The sequence below is a fragment of the Poecilia latipinna genome, unplaced genomic scaffold (assembly GCF_001443285.1).
Source record: "Poecilia latipinna isolate Pla-1442-1.1 unplaced genomic scaffold, P_latipinna-1.0 Scaffold3339, whole genome shotgun sequence".
NCBI lineage: Eukaryota > Metazoa > Chordata > Actinopteri > Cyprinodontiformes > Poeciliidae > Poecilia > Poecilia latipinna.
This window is the reverse complement of record NW_015115955.1, coordinates 55,420-70,397: the sequence shown is the minus strand read 5'-3', so window position 1 is coordinate 70,397 and position 14,978 is coordinate 55,420. Positions and strand designations below refer to the sequence as shown.

At 52.7% G+C, this 14,978-nt stretch overlaps 2 protein-coding genes across 7 annotated transcripts in view; both read left to right on the top strand.

Moving 5' to 3' along the window:
• The first annotated feature begins 12 nt into the window (after positions 1–12).
• On the top strand, positions 13–5,198 carry LOC106940733 (transient receptor potential cation channel subfamily A member 1). 4 transcript variants are annotated; one of them, XM_015023541.1, is made up of 18 exons: positions 13–214; positions 261–351; positions 422–717; positions 791–941; positions 1,016–1,177; positions 1,256–1,365; positions 1,440–1,551; positions 1,619–1,647; positions 2,123–2,214; positions 2,310–2,424; positions 2,498–2,668; positions 2,765–2,835; positions 2,918–3,085; positions 3,784–3,902; positions 3,981–4,185; positions 4,345–4,549; positions 4,620–4,678; positions 4,754–5,198. In XM_015023541.1, the coding sequence occupies exons 4-18, from the start codon at positions 818–820 to the stop codon at positions 5,031–5,033; spliced, it is 2,022 nt and encodes a 673-aa protein (XP_014879027.1). In that variant the 5' UTR covers positions 13–214; positions 261–351; positions 422–717; positions 791–817; the 3' UTR covers positions 5,034–5,198. The 4 variants fall into 4 exon arrangements, with proteins under 4 accessions (XP_014879027.1, XP_014879029.1, XP_014879028.1 ...); XM_015023543.1 differs by having other exon boundaries at positions 261–717; XM_015023542.1 differs by having other exon boundaries at positions 13–351.
• Positions 5,199–5,753: 555 nt separating this feature from the next.
• The window catches only part of ubr2 (ubiquitin protein ligase E3 component n-recognin 2), a 27,279-nt gene continuing 18,054 nt past the window's right edge, over positions 5,754–14,978 (top strand). The window contains exons 1-14 of one of the 3 annotated variants that reach the window (XM_015023545.1): positions 5,760–5,868; positions 6,955–7,238; positions 9,282–9,360; positions 9,422–9,535; positions 9,628–9,758; positions 11,357–11,495; positions 11,613–11,675; positions 11,750–11,870; positions 12,745–12,852; positions 12,919–13,007; positions 13,568–13,666; positions 14,281–14,444; positions 14,519–14,618; positions 14,688–14,816. In XM_015023545.1, coding sequence (XP_014879031.1) covers positions 5,791–5,868; positions 6,955–7,238; positions 9,282–9,360; positions 9,422–9,535; positions 9,628–9,758; positions 11,357–11,495; positions 11,613–11,675; positions 11,750–11,870; positions 12,745–12,852; positions 12,919–13,007; positions 13,568–13,666; positions 14,281–14,444; positions 14,519–14,618; positions 14,688–14,816 — 1,698 coding nt within the window. In that variant the 5' untranslated portion in view covers positions 5,760–5,790. Of the gene's footprint in view, positions 5,869–6,954; positions 7,239–9,281; positions 9,361–9,421; positions 9,536–9,627; positions 9,759–11,356; positions 11,496–11,612; positions 11,676–11,749; positions 11,871–12,744; positions 12,853–12,918; positions 13,008–13,391; positions 13,491–13,567; positions 14,195–14,280; positions 14,445–14,518; positions 14,619–14,687; positions 14,817–14,978 lie in introns of those variants that run through there. The other 2 variants (XM_015023546.1, XM_015023547.1) reach the window with 2 other exon arrangements.

Genomic DNA, 14,978 nt, shown 5'->3' with positions numbered 1-14,978 from the left:
GTGTCTCAGAGAAATTGTCCCCGCCCTGGCGTCCGTCCTCCACCTTCTGATAAGACCAAACCTTTGAGCCGTTGATAAGCACCAGCCGACCCGTCGGTCCTTAGCCCAAAGACAAGCAGAGGAACGACTGGGAGGACAGGAGGAGACTTGGACTGGTCCACCAGGGGGAATGGAGTCAAATGGCAGAACCCGGACCGACCAGGTCCATCAGCAGGTTAGTCCATCTAGACTGGATCTGGTTCTGGTTCTGATCTCTGCAGGTCCAGCCGGGTCCAGAGGCATCCCGGTCCGAGTCTCGGTGGAGGTCGTATTCTCGGAGCCGCTGGAAGCAGCGAAGCAACGTGTTGACAGGTGAGGTCAGGTGAGTTGGGCTTGTCATGCCTGAGGACCGGCTGGTGGACGTTTCTGTTCTCATGTCCAGGTGTTCACCTGGAGGCCAGGTACGCAGGTCTGGCAGAGGAAGACGAGACAGACAGGACTACCAAACTCCAGCAGCACCTGGACAAAAAACTGCTGGACCACTTCAGACATCTGGCAGCCAGCAACCAGGAGACTGACCAGGTGAGACTGACCAGGTGAGACTGACCAGGTGAGACCGACCAAGTGTTCAGGTTGTGTCTTTGTGCTCAGGTGGACCTCCAGTTTCTGGATGAGGTGATCTCAGGCGGCGCCGACCCAAACTGCTCAGACAGATATGGACAGACTGTCCTTCATGAGGTCACACCTGGTGGATTGGTTTACTCGTCTGCGGTACTGAGCTGTGCAGCTGAACCCAGGTGTGTGTCCTCAGGTGTCCAGAGCGTGGAGCGTAGATGTGATGCGGTTCTTCTTGGACCGCGGATCGGATCCGCTGGGCTCGGATCAGTTCGGAGTCACAGCGCTGCATGTGGCCTCGGCCCTGGACTACGAGGACATGGTCCAGTTCCTGCTGGACCGGGAAGGTCGGTGGATCCAGGTAGAGGAAGGGGTTCTGGTGGTGAAGATCTGGTACCAGCCCTGTGTGTTCTGTTGTCAGCCGACCCGAGTGCCCAGACTTTTCTGGACCAGCAGACCCCTCTTCACTATGCCGCCAAGAACGACGCGGTCCGATCTATCAAGCTGCTGCTGCGCGCCGGCGCCAACATCGGCTGCACCGACTACAAGCAGCGGACGCCGCTGCAGCTCGCAGCCAGCATGGGTGATCATTACATCACATTATGACATCATAGATAGATAATGACATCATGAGTGACATAATCAGTTCCTCTACTTCCAGAGCGCAGTGAAGCAGCTCAGGTCCTACTGGAGCTTGGAGCGAACGCTGGGGTGAAGGACTCTGACGGACAGCTGTGCATCTCTGCTCTGATTGGTCGGATGAGTCATGTGGTAACTAATGCATGCCCCTTGACACAGAGCATTGATTGGTCTGGGGTTGCTGTGGTAATTTGTGTTGTGTTGAGGCTCAGGAGGCGATCCGTCAGTTCCACGTGAAGGACAGAGTGACGAGACAGGAGTACTTCTACCTGAACCTGCTTGAACCAGAGGAGGCTGGCACACCTGGAGACCCATCAGGTAGAAGAGCCTCCCCCTCTGTCAGGTGGGACCCAGACCATCAAACTAAAGACTGTCTCTGTTGCAGGTGCAGGAATCAGTGAACCAACCACCCCAGTAAGTAGACCGGACTCTGAGATTATAGATTACCTGGGATTCGACCCAAAATGGTGGCGACTTTGGTGGGAATTCATCCCTCAGTTTGCAGGTTCGATTCCCTCTTTGTCCGCCTTTGACATTGGGCACCCTCCTTGTCAGCTGGTGGTGATAGAGGGCCCAGCAGGGTGCATGGCAGCCTGGCTTCTGTCAGACTGGCTCAGAACAGCTGTGGCTACTATCCAGTAACTCAGCACCATCAGAGGCTGAATGACTGGATGTAGAGTGAAGCTTTGGAGTCTTCTGGACTTGATAAAGCTCTGCACAGGTATAAGACATTCACAAGAATCCGGAGAAGGTCACTAGGGAGGGAGGTGTCAGGGTTTCCCTGCTGGGCCTGTGGTCCCCACAGCCCACCCTCAGAGGAAGCCATCCAGAAGGAATGGTTCTGGTTTTACATCTGGTTCTAGGTCTCAATAACATCTGATGTCAACAGCTGCAGGTTGTGGTTCTGGAGGGTAAACTGGACCTCATCATGAATCCTGTCTTTCTCAAACTCATTGAGATCAAATGGAAACTGTATGGCAGGTGAGCTCTTTCCGATAGACTGACTGGTTAACCTGGATCAATGCTCTCTCTCATTGGCTGATGGGTGTGACATCATGACTCTCTGCTTGTGGCAGATTGGGGGCATGGCTTCTCCTTGTCCTCAACTTCCTGCTCAATGTTTGTTGGACGACTGTGGCCATTTCTATGTCTGCCTGCCAAGACTCACCTGATCGCTACACCTTTCCACAGGTGAGCCGTCTGTGCCGACCGCCTGTCTGAGTCTCACCTGTGTGGCGCTAAGTGGTCTCACCTATCTGTCTAGGACTGGTGGCGTGTTCTGCTGGTGGTGCTGGCGCTCCTGCTGACCCTGGAGGAGGTGTTCAGGGAGATCCAGGACATTGTGTTGTCGAGGAGGAAGCTCCACCTGCGACGAAGGTGGATGGAGCGGCGTTTCCAGGACGACCTGCGCTGCTCACATCCCATGTGGCCTCAGGTAGGAGACGTGATGTCACTCTGAATCCACAGGTTGATCACAGGAAGAAGTTGTTCTAAGTGGAGCGGTCCTGGCTCCGTGGCGTCTGTGTTTCAGGAGAGACAGTATCTTCTGAATCAGACTAGGAGGATCCAGAGAATGAGGGGCAACTACAGCCGGGACTGCTGGTACCAACACACACACACACACACACACACACACCTGGTTTCTCTCAGTAGGATTGATTCAGGTGTTCCTACCTGCTCTCAGGAACATCTTTGATTGGCTGGTCTACTCTCTGCTGACGGCTTCCTTCTGCGCTCACTTGGCCGACGTGTTGCAGCCATCCGTCCTCCTGCACACACTCAGTCTGCGCCTCTTCTCCATTTCCATCATCTTCCTCTGGCTGCGACTCATGAAGCATGTCCGAGCCTTCAGGTACAAAGCTCTAACTCAGTGTTTCTCATCCTGGTCCTCAGGCCCCCTGTCCTCCATGTTTCAGGTGTTTCCCTTCTGCCACCTGGATTGTATCTCTGGGTGATTAACAGGTTTCTGCAGTACCTGCTGGTCCTGCAGTCATTTGGATCAGCTGTTCTGGAACAGAGGCTCATCTAGAACATGCAGAGCAGGGGGCTGAGGACCAGGGTGGAGAAACGCTGGTCTAATTGGAAGACCGGCTTCAGAACCATTCTGTCTGGGATCAGTTCTACAGTTCTCCTTCCTCATGTTGAAGTCTTCCAGCAAGCCACCAGCATCTGCAGCTCCAGTTGAAGCCATGGTGGATGGAGGTACAAGGTTCAAGAAAACAAGCTAGTCCAGTTAGCCACCACCGAGTGAACCGTTAGGGTCCAGTTATCCACTGCCTTCTGAACCAGTTAACCAGTTCTGGTGTCCTGAACATCCAGATGAGTGGATCCTTCCAAGGTTTCTGAGGAACTTGCTGAGGAGGTTTTAGAGCCATCTAAATCAGGTAGACTGGTGTCTATCACATGCAGGACACCCAAACTGCCCCAGGACTGTCCCAGAACAGCGTCCATATTGGTTCTGCTTGGTCTGTCTCCAGGGTTGGTCCAGACTGTCAGATGAAGCATGTTTAATGTGCAGCACAGTTGATGCTGAGCCGTGCTGCTCTGCAGGTTAATGGGGCCCTTCATCGTCATGCTGGGGAACATCGTCGGGGATGTGATGCACTTCCTGTTCCTGTATGCTGAGATCTTCATCCCCTACGCCTGCAGCTTCTGGATCATATTTGGAGGTCAGAACATCAGCGGGTCTGTCTTTGTGAAGGTCTGAGTTCAGCTCTGCTGTGACAGAAACTGTGTTGTGTTCTCAGGAACGCCCTCCGTTCCCAGCATGCAGTCTGTCTCAGGTCTACTCTACAGCCTTTACAGGATCACTCTGGTGGACGAGTACGAGTACGCTGCCATGGTAACTGTGGACAACATCATGGCTCCTCTGCTGTGTGGAACATTCCTGGCAGCGTCCTCCATCTTATGTGTCAACCTGCTGATTGCACTACTATCTGACACCTTCCAGAGGTCAGAGGTCACACCTGGACTGGTCTCAACCTACGGACTATAACCTAAATGACCTGAAACGACATTTAAACCAACACCATAAAAGCTATTGACTGACTTCTATTAATTGATTGATTGATTGATTAATTCGTTGGTTGATTTGTTTATTGGTGGTTTCAGGGTGCATGATAACTCCCAGGCTAACGCTGTGATGCAGCAGGCCGCTGTCATCCTGCAGGTGGAAGACTCCATGCCCCGCCTCCATCGTTTCTGTGACAACCAGTACATCTCCAAGCACTGCTCTCCACTGGGCGAGGCCTGCGATGACCTTTCAATAAGCTCCTGTTACCACCATGAGTTTGGACACGTCACAGGACAGGTTAGGGTGGGTATCCGTACATTTCCTACATCATGACCCTCCTTCCTAGGACATGATGGGATGGCTTGTCCTGCAGGAGACTCCGGACCAGTTCCTGGTTCTTCAGAGGGACGTGGAGACAGCCTGCAGTTCAAGGTGAGAACGCCAGGACACACAGAACAGGTCAGTGCTAAACTAAGCAGCAAGTCTGACCTCCAGTCTCTCTGGCAGATTCCCAACAGAACAACACCTGCAGAACCAAGTGCTTCAGGTCCAGGAGAACCATGAGCTTCAAGTCCTCCCCATCCAAGAGTCTCAGACACCTCAGGAACAGAAGCTTCAAGGACCAAAAAAACACCGCAACCAGGGCCAGGAGAGCCTAGAGAGACAGAATCAGCAGGTCCAGGATCCCAAGAACCTGCAACAGGAGCTCCAGGCCATTCAGACAGAGCTGAAGGAGCTTCGATCTCTGGTCCAGCAGCTGCTCCAGATCAGGAATGACTTTGTTTGAAGAGACTAAGATCATTTGATACCAGCTTGAACCTGGTATCTAGTCTATGACCTGAGGAGATATTTATGGACTTCCTGATGAACCACAAAGGTCCATGTGGACTTACTGGCTCAAATGTTCTTGATTTCAAATGACCAATAAAGACAGAATGAAGAAAATACCACATAATGAAGCATGTTTTGAAGTTTGACTTATGAGGTAATGCTTCAGGCACGGCCACCATGACATCAATGGCCTTCAGCTGCTCTGGTGTTTCTCCTGAAATATGTTCAGCAGCCATCTGAGAGCACAACAGCTTCTAAATGTCCCATGATGCACCACACCTGCCTGCAGGAAACACCTGGAGATCATATAGGAAGGTGGAGAAGTCCAGTCCAGAAGGCTGTGGTTCTGGTCCGGTTCCAGTCCGGAAGGCTGTGGTTCTGGTCCGGTTCCAGTCCGGAAGGCTGTGGTTCTGGTCCGGTTCCAGTCCGGAAGGCTGTGGTTCTGGTCCGGTTCCAGTCCGGAAGGCTGTGGTTCTGGTGTTCTGATTATTTATTTTTGGAACATTTAGTCAGTAAGTGCCTTAATTTATGTCATAAAAACACTTCGTCAGTTTCTTTGTTTTTATAAAACCAATCAATCAATAAATCAACAAATGAGCCACGCCCCATTTGACATAAGCCCCGCCTTAATGTGGCCAAATTTGGCCGACGTCCCTCCCCCACCGTAACAGTTTCCGCTTCCGGATGTTTTCGAGCAGAGAGAAGGAGCCAAGATGGCGGAGCCTTCCAGAGATCCTCCGTCCGCTCTGAGCGCCGACTTCATGAGCTTCTCCCCCGGAGACACCGCCTCGGTGAGTGGCTCCGGAGGCTGCGGGTCCGGCCGGCGCGGTCCGTCCTGCGGGGCGGCCCGCCGGACCCAGGCCGCCTCTGAGGCTCCTGTTTCGGCTTAATCTCCTCGAAGCTAACGGCGCTAGCGCCGCTTCTCCTGGAGGAACACCTGTAGTCACACCTGGCGGCTGTCAGCTCCAGGTGTTCTTCCCGGGAGCAGCGGCGGGGCGTCTTACTCTCATTCAGGGTTCTGGGTCGGTTCTGGCGGGTTGTGGGTCGTTGGACAGCTGGTGACGTCACGCACAGGTTAACGAACATGATCAGGTGTGCCCCATTTCACCTGTGGACCAGATGACAGTTGCCATGGAAACGGCTGATGATGACGGCGAGCTGCGTGGCTGTGGACGCCTTCCTGTAGACACCCGCAGGGTGCCGGGGGTCGCTGGTTCGATTTCCAGGTTGGGGCTCTGGGTGTGGAGCAGTCCTTGAGGTGGACCCAGGTCAAAGGTCAGGTCAGGCGGTCACCTGCGGTCAGGTCGGACCCCCTGACCTTGGCGACCACCCTGGGGTCTCAGATGGAGGTTGCAGGTTTGAAGTCGGCCGGTAATGACCTCAGAGCGGCTGGATCCGGGTCAGCATTGTGTAATCAGATTACTGCTGGAACACAGAACCGCATCTGGACTCTGACCCAGAGAAGAAGGTCCTGGAAGACACAGACAGAAGTAGGTTAATACCAGGACAGGGAGAGCGATTAGGTGATGGCAGCATCATGTCAGGCGCCTCCAGGAAGGAATCAGCCAATCAGAACACGGAGCAGGTGGAGCTGCCATGGAGAGAAAATAACAGGAAACGAAAAGTTAAAATGACAGCAAACGGTTCTACTGCTGGACCCAACAGAACCAGTTTGTCCTCCAGATTATAATTACTGATTGATTATTGATTACATCCTGGATTGTAATCTGAATTAACAGGGAGCCGATGAGGGGAATCTGGATGTGTTTTCCATCAGAACTGTTTTTGTTCTGGATCAGCTGCAGGTTTTATCCTGTTCTTCCTGGCAGTAACCTGATTGGTTACTGGTGCTGACCTCTGACCTTCCTCCTCCTCAGCGCTGGCTGGCGTGTGCTGACCTGCAGCAGGAGGTGTACTGCCACCTGGCTGAGTACGTGCCCCGCATCCTGTGCCAGGGGGGCGGCATGGCAGAGCATCGGGAGGAGCAGCGGGAGGAGCAGCGGGAGGAGCTGGCCCTCCAGCTGCTGCTCCTTGCCCCCCTGGAGTGGTTCCTGCTGGGGGGGGAGCCGGCGGCCGGCCTGGCGCTGCTGCAGCAGGGCGGGGGGTCGGCGGCGCTCTGTGGGCATGTCTTCAAGGTGGGGGAGCCCACCTACTCCTGCAGGTAAGTCACCTGGAGGGGGGCACTTCCTCTCACCTGTTCATGATGAAACTATCAATAATTTCCATTGGCATGATTTATCAGTTCTTTATTTGTATCAAAACTGGATGATAAATGTCATTTCATCATTCACTTTGTTTTGTTTAGTTACTTTGGATATTTAAAATGTCTTCCAGTTCAGTGTTAAATGTTCATCAAAATTTAAATTCAGGAATGTGTTCCTGCATTACTATGCTATTACCATTGTGTTGAAAACAGCAATATTATCGTTTATCACAATAACTTCTGGAACAATTTATCGTTCACCTAAATCTGGCCTTCTCTGATAATGCATTCCTCTATTTCTGTGATGCAGGAACAGGAGAAGGTTGTTACCCGGTGAAACTAGCTGCTAACGTTGCTAATGCTGCTAACTGAACACACTAACAGGGAAACACTGCAAACACAGGAAACGGCAGATAAAGAATAAATTATGCAAATAGCCAAAACAGCAAGTATAAAACTGCTACCTGGTTCCACAGCCGGAAGTCCTCCAGTCCACTAGGGGGAGTCTGGAGTCGCCAAGATCAACAACGTAAATATGTTGCTGTACTGTAATGTTGATGTGAAGCAGCTTTTCTGCCTTCCTCCAACTTTCTTTGCACATCCTGTCTGTCCCGATCTGCTGGTCGACTCCCTCTCCTGGCCTGGTGGATTTCTTTGCTATGGATCCAGTTTATATTTAAACCTGAATTATAAAAAAAATATTTTTTACATTGTTGTAGAAATTTTTCTTTAACAAAGTGAGGGAAAACTGTTTCAAAACCCAAAGAACCAGAGAGAATATATTCTAATCGGTATTTATTCGAAGTCTCTGCTGACTGATCAGTCAGGAGAAACAGCCTGGAGCCGAACACAGTTACAGTTTATAGGGAGAGTTTCATTCATTCAGAGTTTGATAGTCTACTTGGTCACAGACGGCACACGGATCTTCTTCACTAGGAGTCAAGAGAGACGAAGGAACGAGTCAATGACTTCACTGTAACCCTAACTGCCTTCAGAACCTTTTTCATGATCTCATGCTTCACACAAGAATCATAATACTGTTGATTCAGTTAATAATCAGAGTAACCTTAAAATTTCCACTACAACATCTTTGTTGAATCTGTCACCATGACTTGATAATATGGTATGAAAAAATCAAGCACCTTTTCCCAGTGCTAACTAGAAGCAACCAATCAGAGCCAGGAGGCGGGTCTTAGTTGCTGTCAGTCACACTCGCGCGTATGTGCTGCTTATCTCTCCTTTGATGACAGCAGCACCTCTCATAAATGCTAGGCTAGTTAGCATAGCCACTGATGACTGCAGATAAACGGTTGTTTCTCTGCCATTAGCACATTTAACTGAGCATACATGAGATTGATTGACAGCATTAAGGCCCGCCTCCTGGCTCTGATTGGTTGTTTTTGGTGCATTTGTTCAGACGGCCACAGCAGCTCAGGTTGAAGATGGAGGAGATCGATCTTTTCAAACTAACAACATGGTGAGATATGTAAAAAACCAGATGCTTACTAAAAGTTACAAACTGCAGATATCAGGTGGTTGTTTCATTTTCCCTTTAGCTTCTGTTTCCTGCGTTGGCAGCATTTTCTGTGGAGTTAGCATGGTTCATGCGCCAGCAGCTAGTTTCACCGTTAGCTTTGTGCTTGAACCTGTGGGCCACCGTAGCATTGAGGCAGGAACCTCAACCTCACAGACCTGGAACCTTAAAACACCGTAAGATAACTGGGAATGAGAATAACAATGAGGATCAGGAGGGTCCAGTAGGGTCCGGTAGGGTCCTACCTGTCTGCATTCTTTCTGGTGTTGGGACCAATCAGGAGTCTTTCAGACCCGGTTCTGTGTTTCTCTGGAAGTTGGGTCGAGGTTCTGTTCTCAGAGATTCTGGTCCACTAGCTGTGAACCGGTTATTCAGATTGGTTCTGGAACAGGATGGCAGTAAAGCCAGTGTTCAGGGATCAGAACCGGGGCGAGGTTCTGACCCGTTCTGACCCGGTGTGTTCTCAGGGAGTGTGCGGCCGACCCGACCTGTGTTCTGTGCATGCAGTGCTTCCTGGCCAGCGCCCACCGCCACCATCGCTACCGGGTGAGTCCATTCAGAACCAGAACCATTAGAACTCGGCTGACCGGACCTCTCTGTCCCCCAGATGACCACGTCAGGAGGCGGAGGCTTCTGTGACTGTGGAGACGCCGAGGCCTGGAAGACCGGTCCGTCCTGCCAGAACCACACGCCTGCCGACCAGAACCGGGAGACCGAGGAGGTGAGACCGCTGCTGGCCTGGTTCTGACCGGCCATCAGTTCTGACCCGCCCGGGCTCAGAATCACAGCGTGTTCCTGCTGCCTGGGTTCCAGGACCCGGTCTCTCTGCTGCCCCCTGCTGTGGAGGAAAGGAGCTGCAGCATCTTCTCCATCATCCTGCAGTACGCCGTCGACCTGCTGACCTGGGAGCAGGAGGACCAGCTGCCTGCAGGCCTGGAGCCGCCGTAGGTCCCGACCAGGTCAAACTGGGTCACAGTGGTTCGAACTGGGCCAGACTGGTCCAGACTGGGCCGAACCTGAGCTGCTGCTGCTCCCAGGATGGATCAGTCTGGAACAGTTTTTAATGCTGAGATGCTAATCATGTTAAGCTACTAATTCAGAAACGACTGCTAACTGCGAACCAGGTTCAGCTAGCTAACCCTGTGGGGGGAACTATTAGCTGCTTGGCTAACAGCTAGCCTCTAAACCAGGGGTGCCCAAACTTTTTGAAACCAACATCTGCATTTTCTGCCACCAGCCTGAGATCTTCCTCATGACACAAAGATATAAAACTCGTAAATTAAACTCTGTTGACTTATTTTATATGCAAATATCCATCAGTTACAGCAGAAATATTAAAGTGACAACCTGATCCAGTTTCTTCCTCAGTGAGATTCTGACACTGGGAGTAGCTTACTGGTTTCTCAGTCATAAGCTGGTTGTAAACCAGCAGGTGTCAGTCAGTCATGGTAGATCTGAACTTTGACCACAATATGAGAAACTTCATCCTGACAGGAGGAACCTCAGAGCTCTGTTAGGTTAAAGCTCATCTTCTGAAGTTGGGATGTTTTTCCTCCAGCAGGATCCAGAGGAATCACCTCAAAGCAGATGTTGGACTGGATTTTATTTCAATGTCATTTGTGAATGTTAGAGCCTCATTTTCAGCAGTGGAGCTTTAAGGTTGGAAAAGGTTTTAATTTTGGAGAAAATCTCATCAACATCAATATTTCCATTAAATAAGAGGCAAAAAAAAAAAGTTTGATGGAGGAAAATCCTCTCAGACTCTGAGCTCAAAGCGAGATGCCAGAGAGCAGCAAACTAGTTTTAAATATTAGACAATTAACCTTAATTGTATTAATTTCATATCATTATTGCAGTAGGAGCCATTTATTTGTTAAATACTAAATGAACTAAGTTTGTCCTATGTGATGTTTGTTGTGACGTAAACTCAGACGAACGAGGTCGTTAGTCCAAGGTTGTTGTTTATTGAAAGTTCAGAAACTACAGCGGCTGAACAGGTGATCAGCTCTGAACCATGAGGACCTTTATACTTTTTGTCACACCCGTTGCCGTGGCAACCACAAGCCGAGCAGAGATTACGTCAAAAACATAACGTTCATTCCGTTACGATATCAGGTTTTTATTTAGTGATTATTAATCACTGGTGAGCTCTGATGGTCAGTCGATCTTTGAGTCATTTTTTATGTAGTGCAACCGAAACGCTCAGAATCGCACACCTCCTCGTTGAAACGGTAATTACTAGTCAATAATTGAACACGCCTTGTTGATTTTTTAAATTCTGTATTAACAAACGTTTTGGATCTTAGTGAATATTTTGATAAGCACGTCAGAAGAGGACCAGCTGGCTGCTGGGAGTTGGGTCAGGGGAGAGAAGGTTTGCAGTGCATTGTGGGATTGCTAGCTGTACCAGCCTCCTGTAGTCAGGCACAGCTCTGTCGATACCTGCTTCATAAATAAGGTTAGCTTTAGCAGCAGCAGAGTGGCGCGTTGCTATTCTGAGTGTCTCTGTCTGCCCCTCCTGCCCCCTCCTGCCCCCCTCCAGGCAGCGGAGCGACAGCTACTACTGCATGCTGTTTAATGATGAAGTCCACACCTATGAGCAGGTCATCTACACGCTGCAGAAAGCCGTCAACTGCAGCCAGAAGGAAGCCGTCAGCTTCGCCACCACCGTGGACAGAGACGTCAGTACAACACCTGGACTAGTTCTGGTCCGGGCCCAGAACCGGGTCCGGGTTTAGATCCAAATGGGTCTCGTAGGTCAGCGTGACCTCTGATTGTGACCCTCTCTGTCTCTGCAGGGCAGGAAGTCAGTCCGGTTCGGGGATCATCAGTTCTGTGAACAGGCGAAGGCGGTCATCGTGGTGAGCTGCAGACAGCTGTGTGGGCGGAGCCAGAGTTTGTCCCTTACCTCTGACCCCTGACCTCTGCCCCTCAGAGGAGCACCAGCCGGCAGTCCAAGCCCCTGCGGGTCCAGGTGATGCACTCGGCGCTGGTGGCTCATCAGTGCTTCGCTCTGAAGGCTCTCGGCTGGCTGGGCCAGATCATCCAGTACTCTGGTACGTCTCAGCCTCGTTACCCATGATGCCCCGGGACGTCATGTAGCGTTACCCACGATGCCGCGGGGCGTAGCGTAGCATTACCCATGATGCCTCAGGGCGTCGTGTAGCGTTACCCACGAGCCCCGGGGCATAGCGTAGCATTACCCATGATGCCCCGGGACGTCATGTAGCGTTACCCATGATGCCTCCGGGCGTCGTGTAGCGTTACCCACGATGCCGCAGGGTTTAGCGTTACCCACGATGCCGCGGGGTTTAGCGTTACCCACGATGCCGCGGGGCGTAGCGTAGCATTACCCACGATGCCCCGGGGCGTCGCGTACCGTAGCGTTACCCACGATGCCCCGGGGCGTCGCGTACCGTAGCGTTACCCACGATGCCCCGGGACGTCGTGTAGCGTTACCCACGATGCCGCAGGGTTTAGCGTTACCCACGATGCCGCGGGGTTTAGCGTTACCCACGACGCCCTGGGGCGTACCGTAGCGTTACCCACGACGCCCTGGGGCGTACCGTAGCGTTACCCACGACGCCCTGGGGCGTACCGTAGCGTTACCCACGACGCCCCGGGGCGTCGCGTAGCGTTACCCACGATGCCCCGGGGCGTCGCGTACCGTAGCGTTACCCACGATGCCCCGGGGCGTCGCGTACCGTAGCGTTACCCACGATGCCCCGGGGCGTCGCGTACCGTAGCGTTACCCACGATGCCCCGGGGCGTCGCGTAGCGTTACCCACGATGCCCCGGGGCGTCGCGTAGCGTTACCCACGATGCCCCGGGGCGTCGCGTAGCGTTACCCACGATGCCCCGGGGCGTCGCGTACCGTAGCGTTACCCACGATGCCCTGGGGCGCGGCTCTGCTCACTGTGGCTCTTGCAGACGGCCTGAGGAGGATCCTGTGCCAGGTGGGGCTGCGACCTGGTCCAGAGGGCGAGAACTCCTCACTGGTGGACCGCCTGATGCTGAACGACTCCAAGATGTGGAAAGGTCAGAGTTCACAGGCAGGGGTGGGCGCCGGACCTGGCGGGTTCTGATGGTTCTGACTGTGTCCAGGAGCCCGGAATGTTTACCACCAGCTGCTCATGAACAGCCTGCTGATGGACCGCAAGTTCAAGAAGCTGTTCGCCATCCGGTTTGCCAAGGTAACCGGACCCGATGGACCAGACAGACTTGACCACATGCAGAACCCACCTGACCTGACCCAATCTGAACCGGACTGCAAGCAGAACTGGTCCGGTCCAGTTGTTAGAACCAGGGCACAATTCATCTGTGCCTGAGTTGAGAAACGGGTCCAGAACCGGGTCCAGGTTTAGATCCAGACCAGTCTCATAGGTCAGTGTGACCTCTGGTTCTGACCCGGTTCTGGTTCTGATCACCATTGAACTGAACCAGTAGAACCGGTTCGTGCTGCAGGTCAGAGGTCAGCAGATCCAACTGATGGCAGCCACACTCTGATTGGCTCCCTGGTAACAGCAGAATGTGTTGGGGGCTGACCTCTGACCCAGAGGTGACCTGTCCCCCTGTAGAACTACAGACGGCTGCAGACAGATTTCATGGAGGACGACCACGACCGCTTGGTGTCGGTGACGGCGCTGTCGGTGCAGCTGTTCACTGTGCCGACCCTGGTGAGTAGCTCTTCTTCTTCTGCTGCCCCAACACCGCTCTCTCTCTGTCCCCTCCGACCCCTGACCCCCAACCCCAGAACTATGAGCGCTTGCAGAGCGACTTCATCAGAGACGACCACGACCGGCAGTTCTCAATCACCGACCTGTCGGTGCAGATCTTCACTGTTCCCTCGCTGGTGAGTTCCTGGTTCCCTGGCGGTACTGACCCAGTTCTGCTGAGCTGAGCTGAGGTGGGTTCTGGTCCAACACCACCAGGAGGGCAAGGTCAGAGGTCAACTGTTCATCTAGAAACTGACTGGAAGACTGGAGGAATGCAGTCTGGACTGGAACCAGTTCACGGTCTGAACCGGCTCACTGGCGCCCTCTAGTGGCCATGTTTAAAATTAAGTCTACATCTGATTAAACTTATTAAATAAGTTCACTAAGCAAACGACAGAACTTTACTTTGAGGAAACGATGTTTATTAGTGGTGACTGAATGAGAAATCAATAGCTTTTGAGGATAATTGATTATCTATTTGCAGTGATCAATAAATTAATAATGTAAAGCATGAAGGCTTCAGAGATCTGTAGCCTTTAGCCACAGTTGGCTTAGCTACCGTTAGCGTTAAGGAAACAGGAAGTTCCTGTTCCAGGAAGCTGCTCCTTTAGCTCCAGAGAGCCGGCTTAGGCGTAGAGAGTCTCAGAGGCAGGAGGCGGAGCCTATGCTCACCTGTTCTCACCTGTTGGAGTGCACCCACTGCTGGCATCAGGAAGTGGGCCGGTTCAGGAGTGGCTGTGTGTACCTGCAGGCCCGGATGCTGATGGTGGAGGAGAACCTGATGATGACCATCATCAGAACCTTTGTGGATCAGCTTCGCCACCGCGACGCTCAGGGACGCTTCCAGTTCGACCGCTACACCGCCCAGCAAGCCTTCAAGTTCGGCCGGGTCCAGAGCCTCATCGGAGACCTGAAGTAAGGCCCGGTCCGGCCCGGTACCTGGTATTCCCCCCCACCCAGGCCCTTCACCAGGTGCGCTGTGTCTGCAGGTACGTCCTGATCTCCCCGCCCCCACAGTGGAGCCAGCAGCTCAGAACCAAGTTCCTGGACGGCTTCGAAACCTTCCTGGACCTGCTCAGGTGCATGCAGGTAAGCTGCAGCCAGGAGGAGGAGCTTCAGGTGGGGCACACCCCTCACTGCACCTGCGTGTCCCTGCAGGGCATGGACCCGGTGGTGAGACAGGTGGGCCAACACATCGAGATGGAGCCGGAGTGGGAGGCGGCCTTCACCCTGCAGATGAAGCTGACGCACATCATCACCATGATGCAGGAGTGGTGCAGCACTGACGTGAGCCACAGCATGTAGCATGTAGCCGTAGCCTGTAGCATGGTGAGCCGCAGCCTGTAGCATGTAGCCGTAGCATGTAGCATGGTGCAGCACTGACGTGAGCCACAGCATGTAGCATGTAGCCGTAGCCTGTAGCATGGTGAGCCGCAGCCTGTAGCATGT

Bases quoted from the DNA above. Each gene is read 5' to 3' on its own strand.
- LOC106940733 (XM_015023541.1), top strand. From the start codon at position 818: ATGCGGTTCTTCTTGGACCGCGGATCGGATCCGCTGGGCTCGGATCAG. The intron at 1,178-1,255 runs GTGATCATTACA...CTCTACTTCCAG, and splicing joins GCAGCTCGCAGCCAGCATGG to AGCGCAGTGAAGCAGCTCAG. The intron at 3,086-3,783 runs GTACAAAGCTCT...GCTGCTCTGCAG, and splicing joins AAGCATGTCCGAGCCTTCAG to GTTAATGGGGCCCTTCATCG.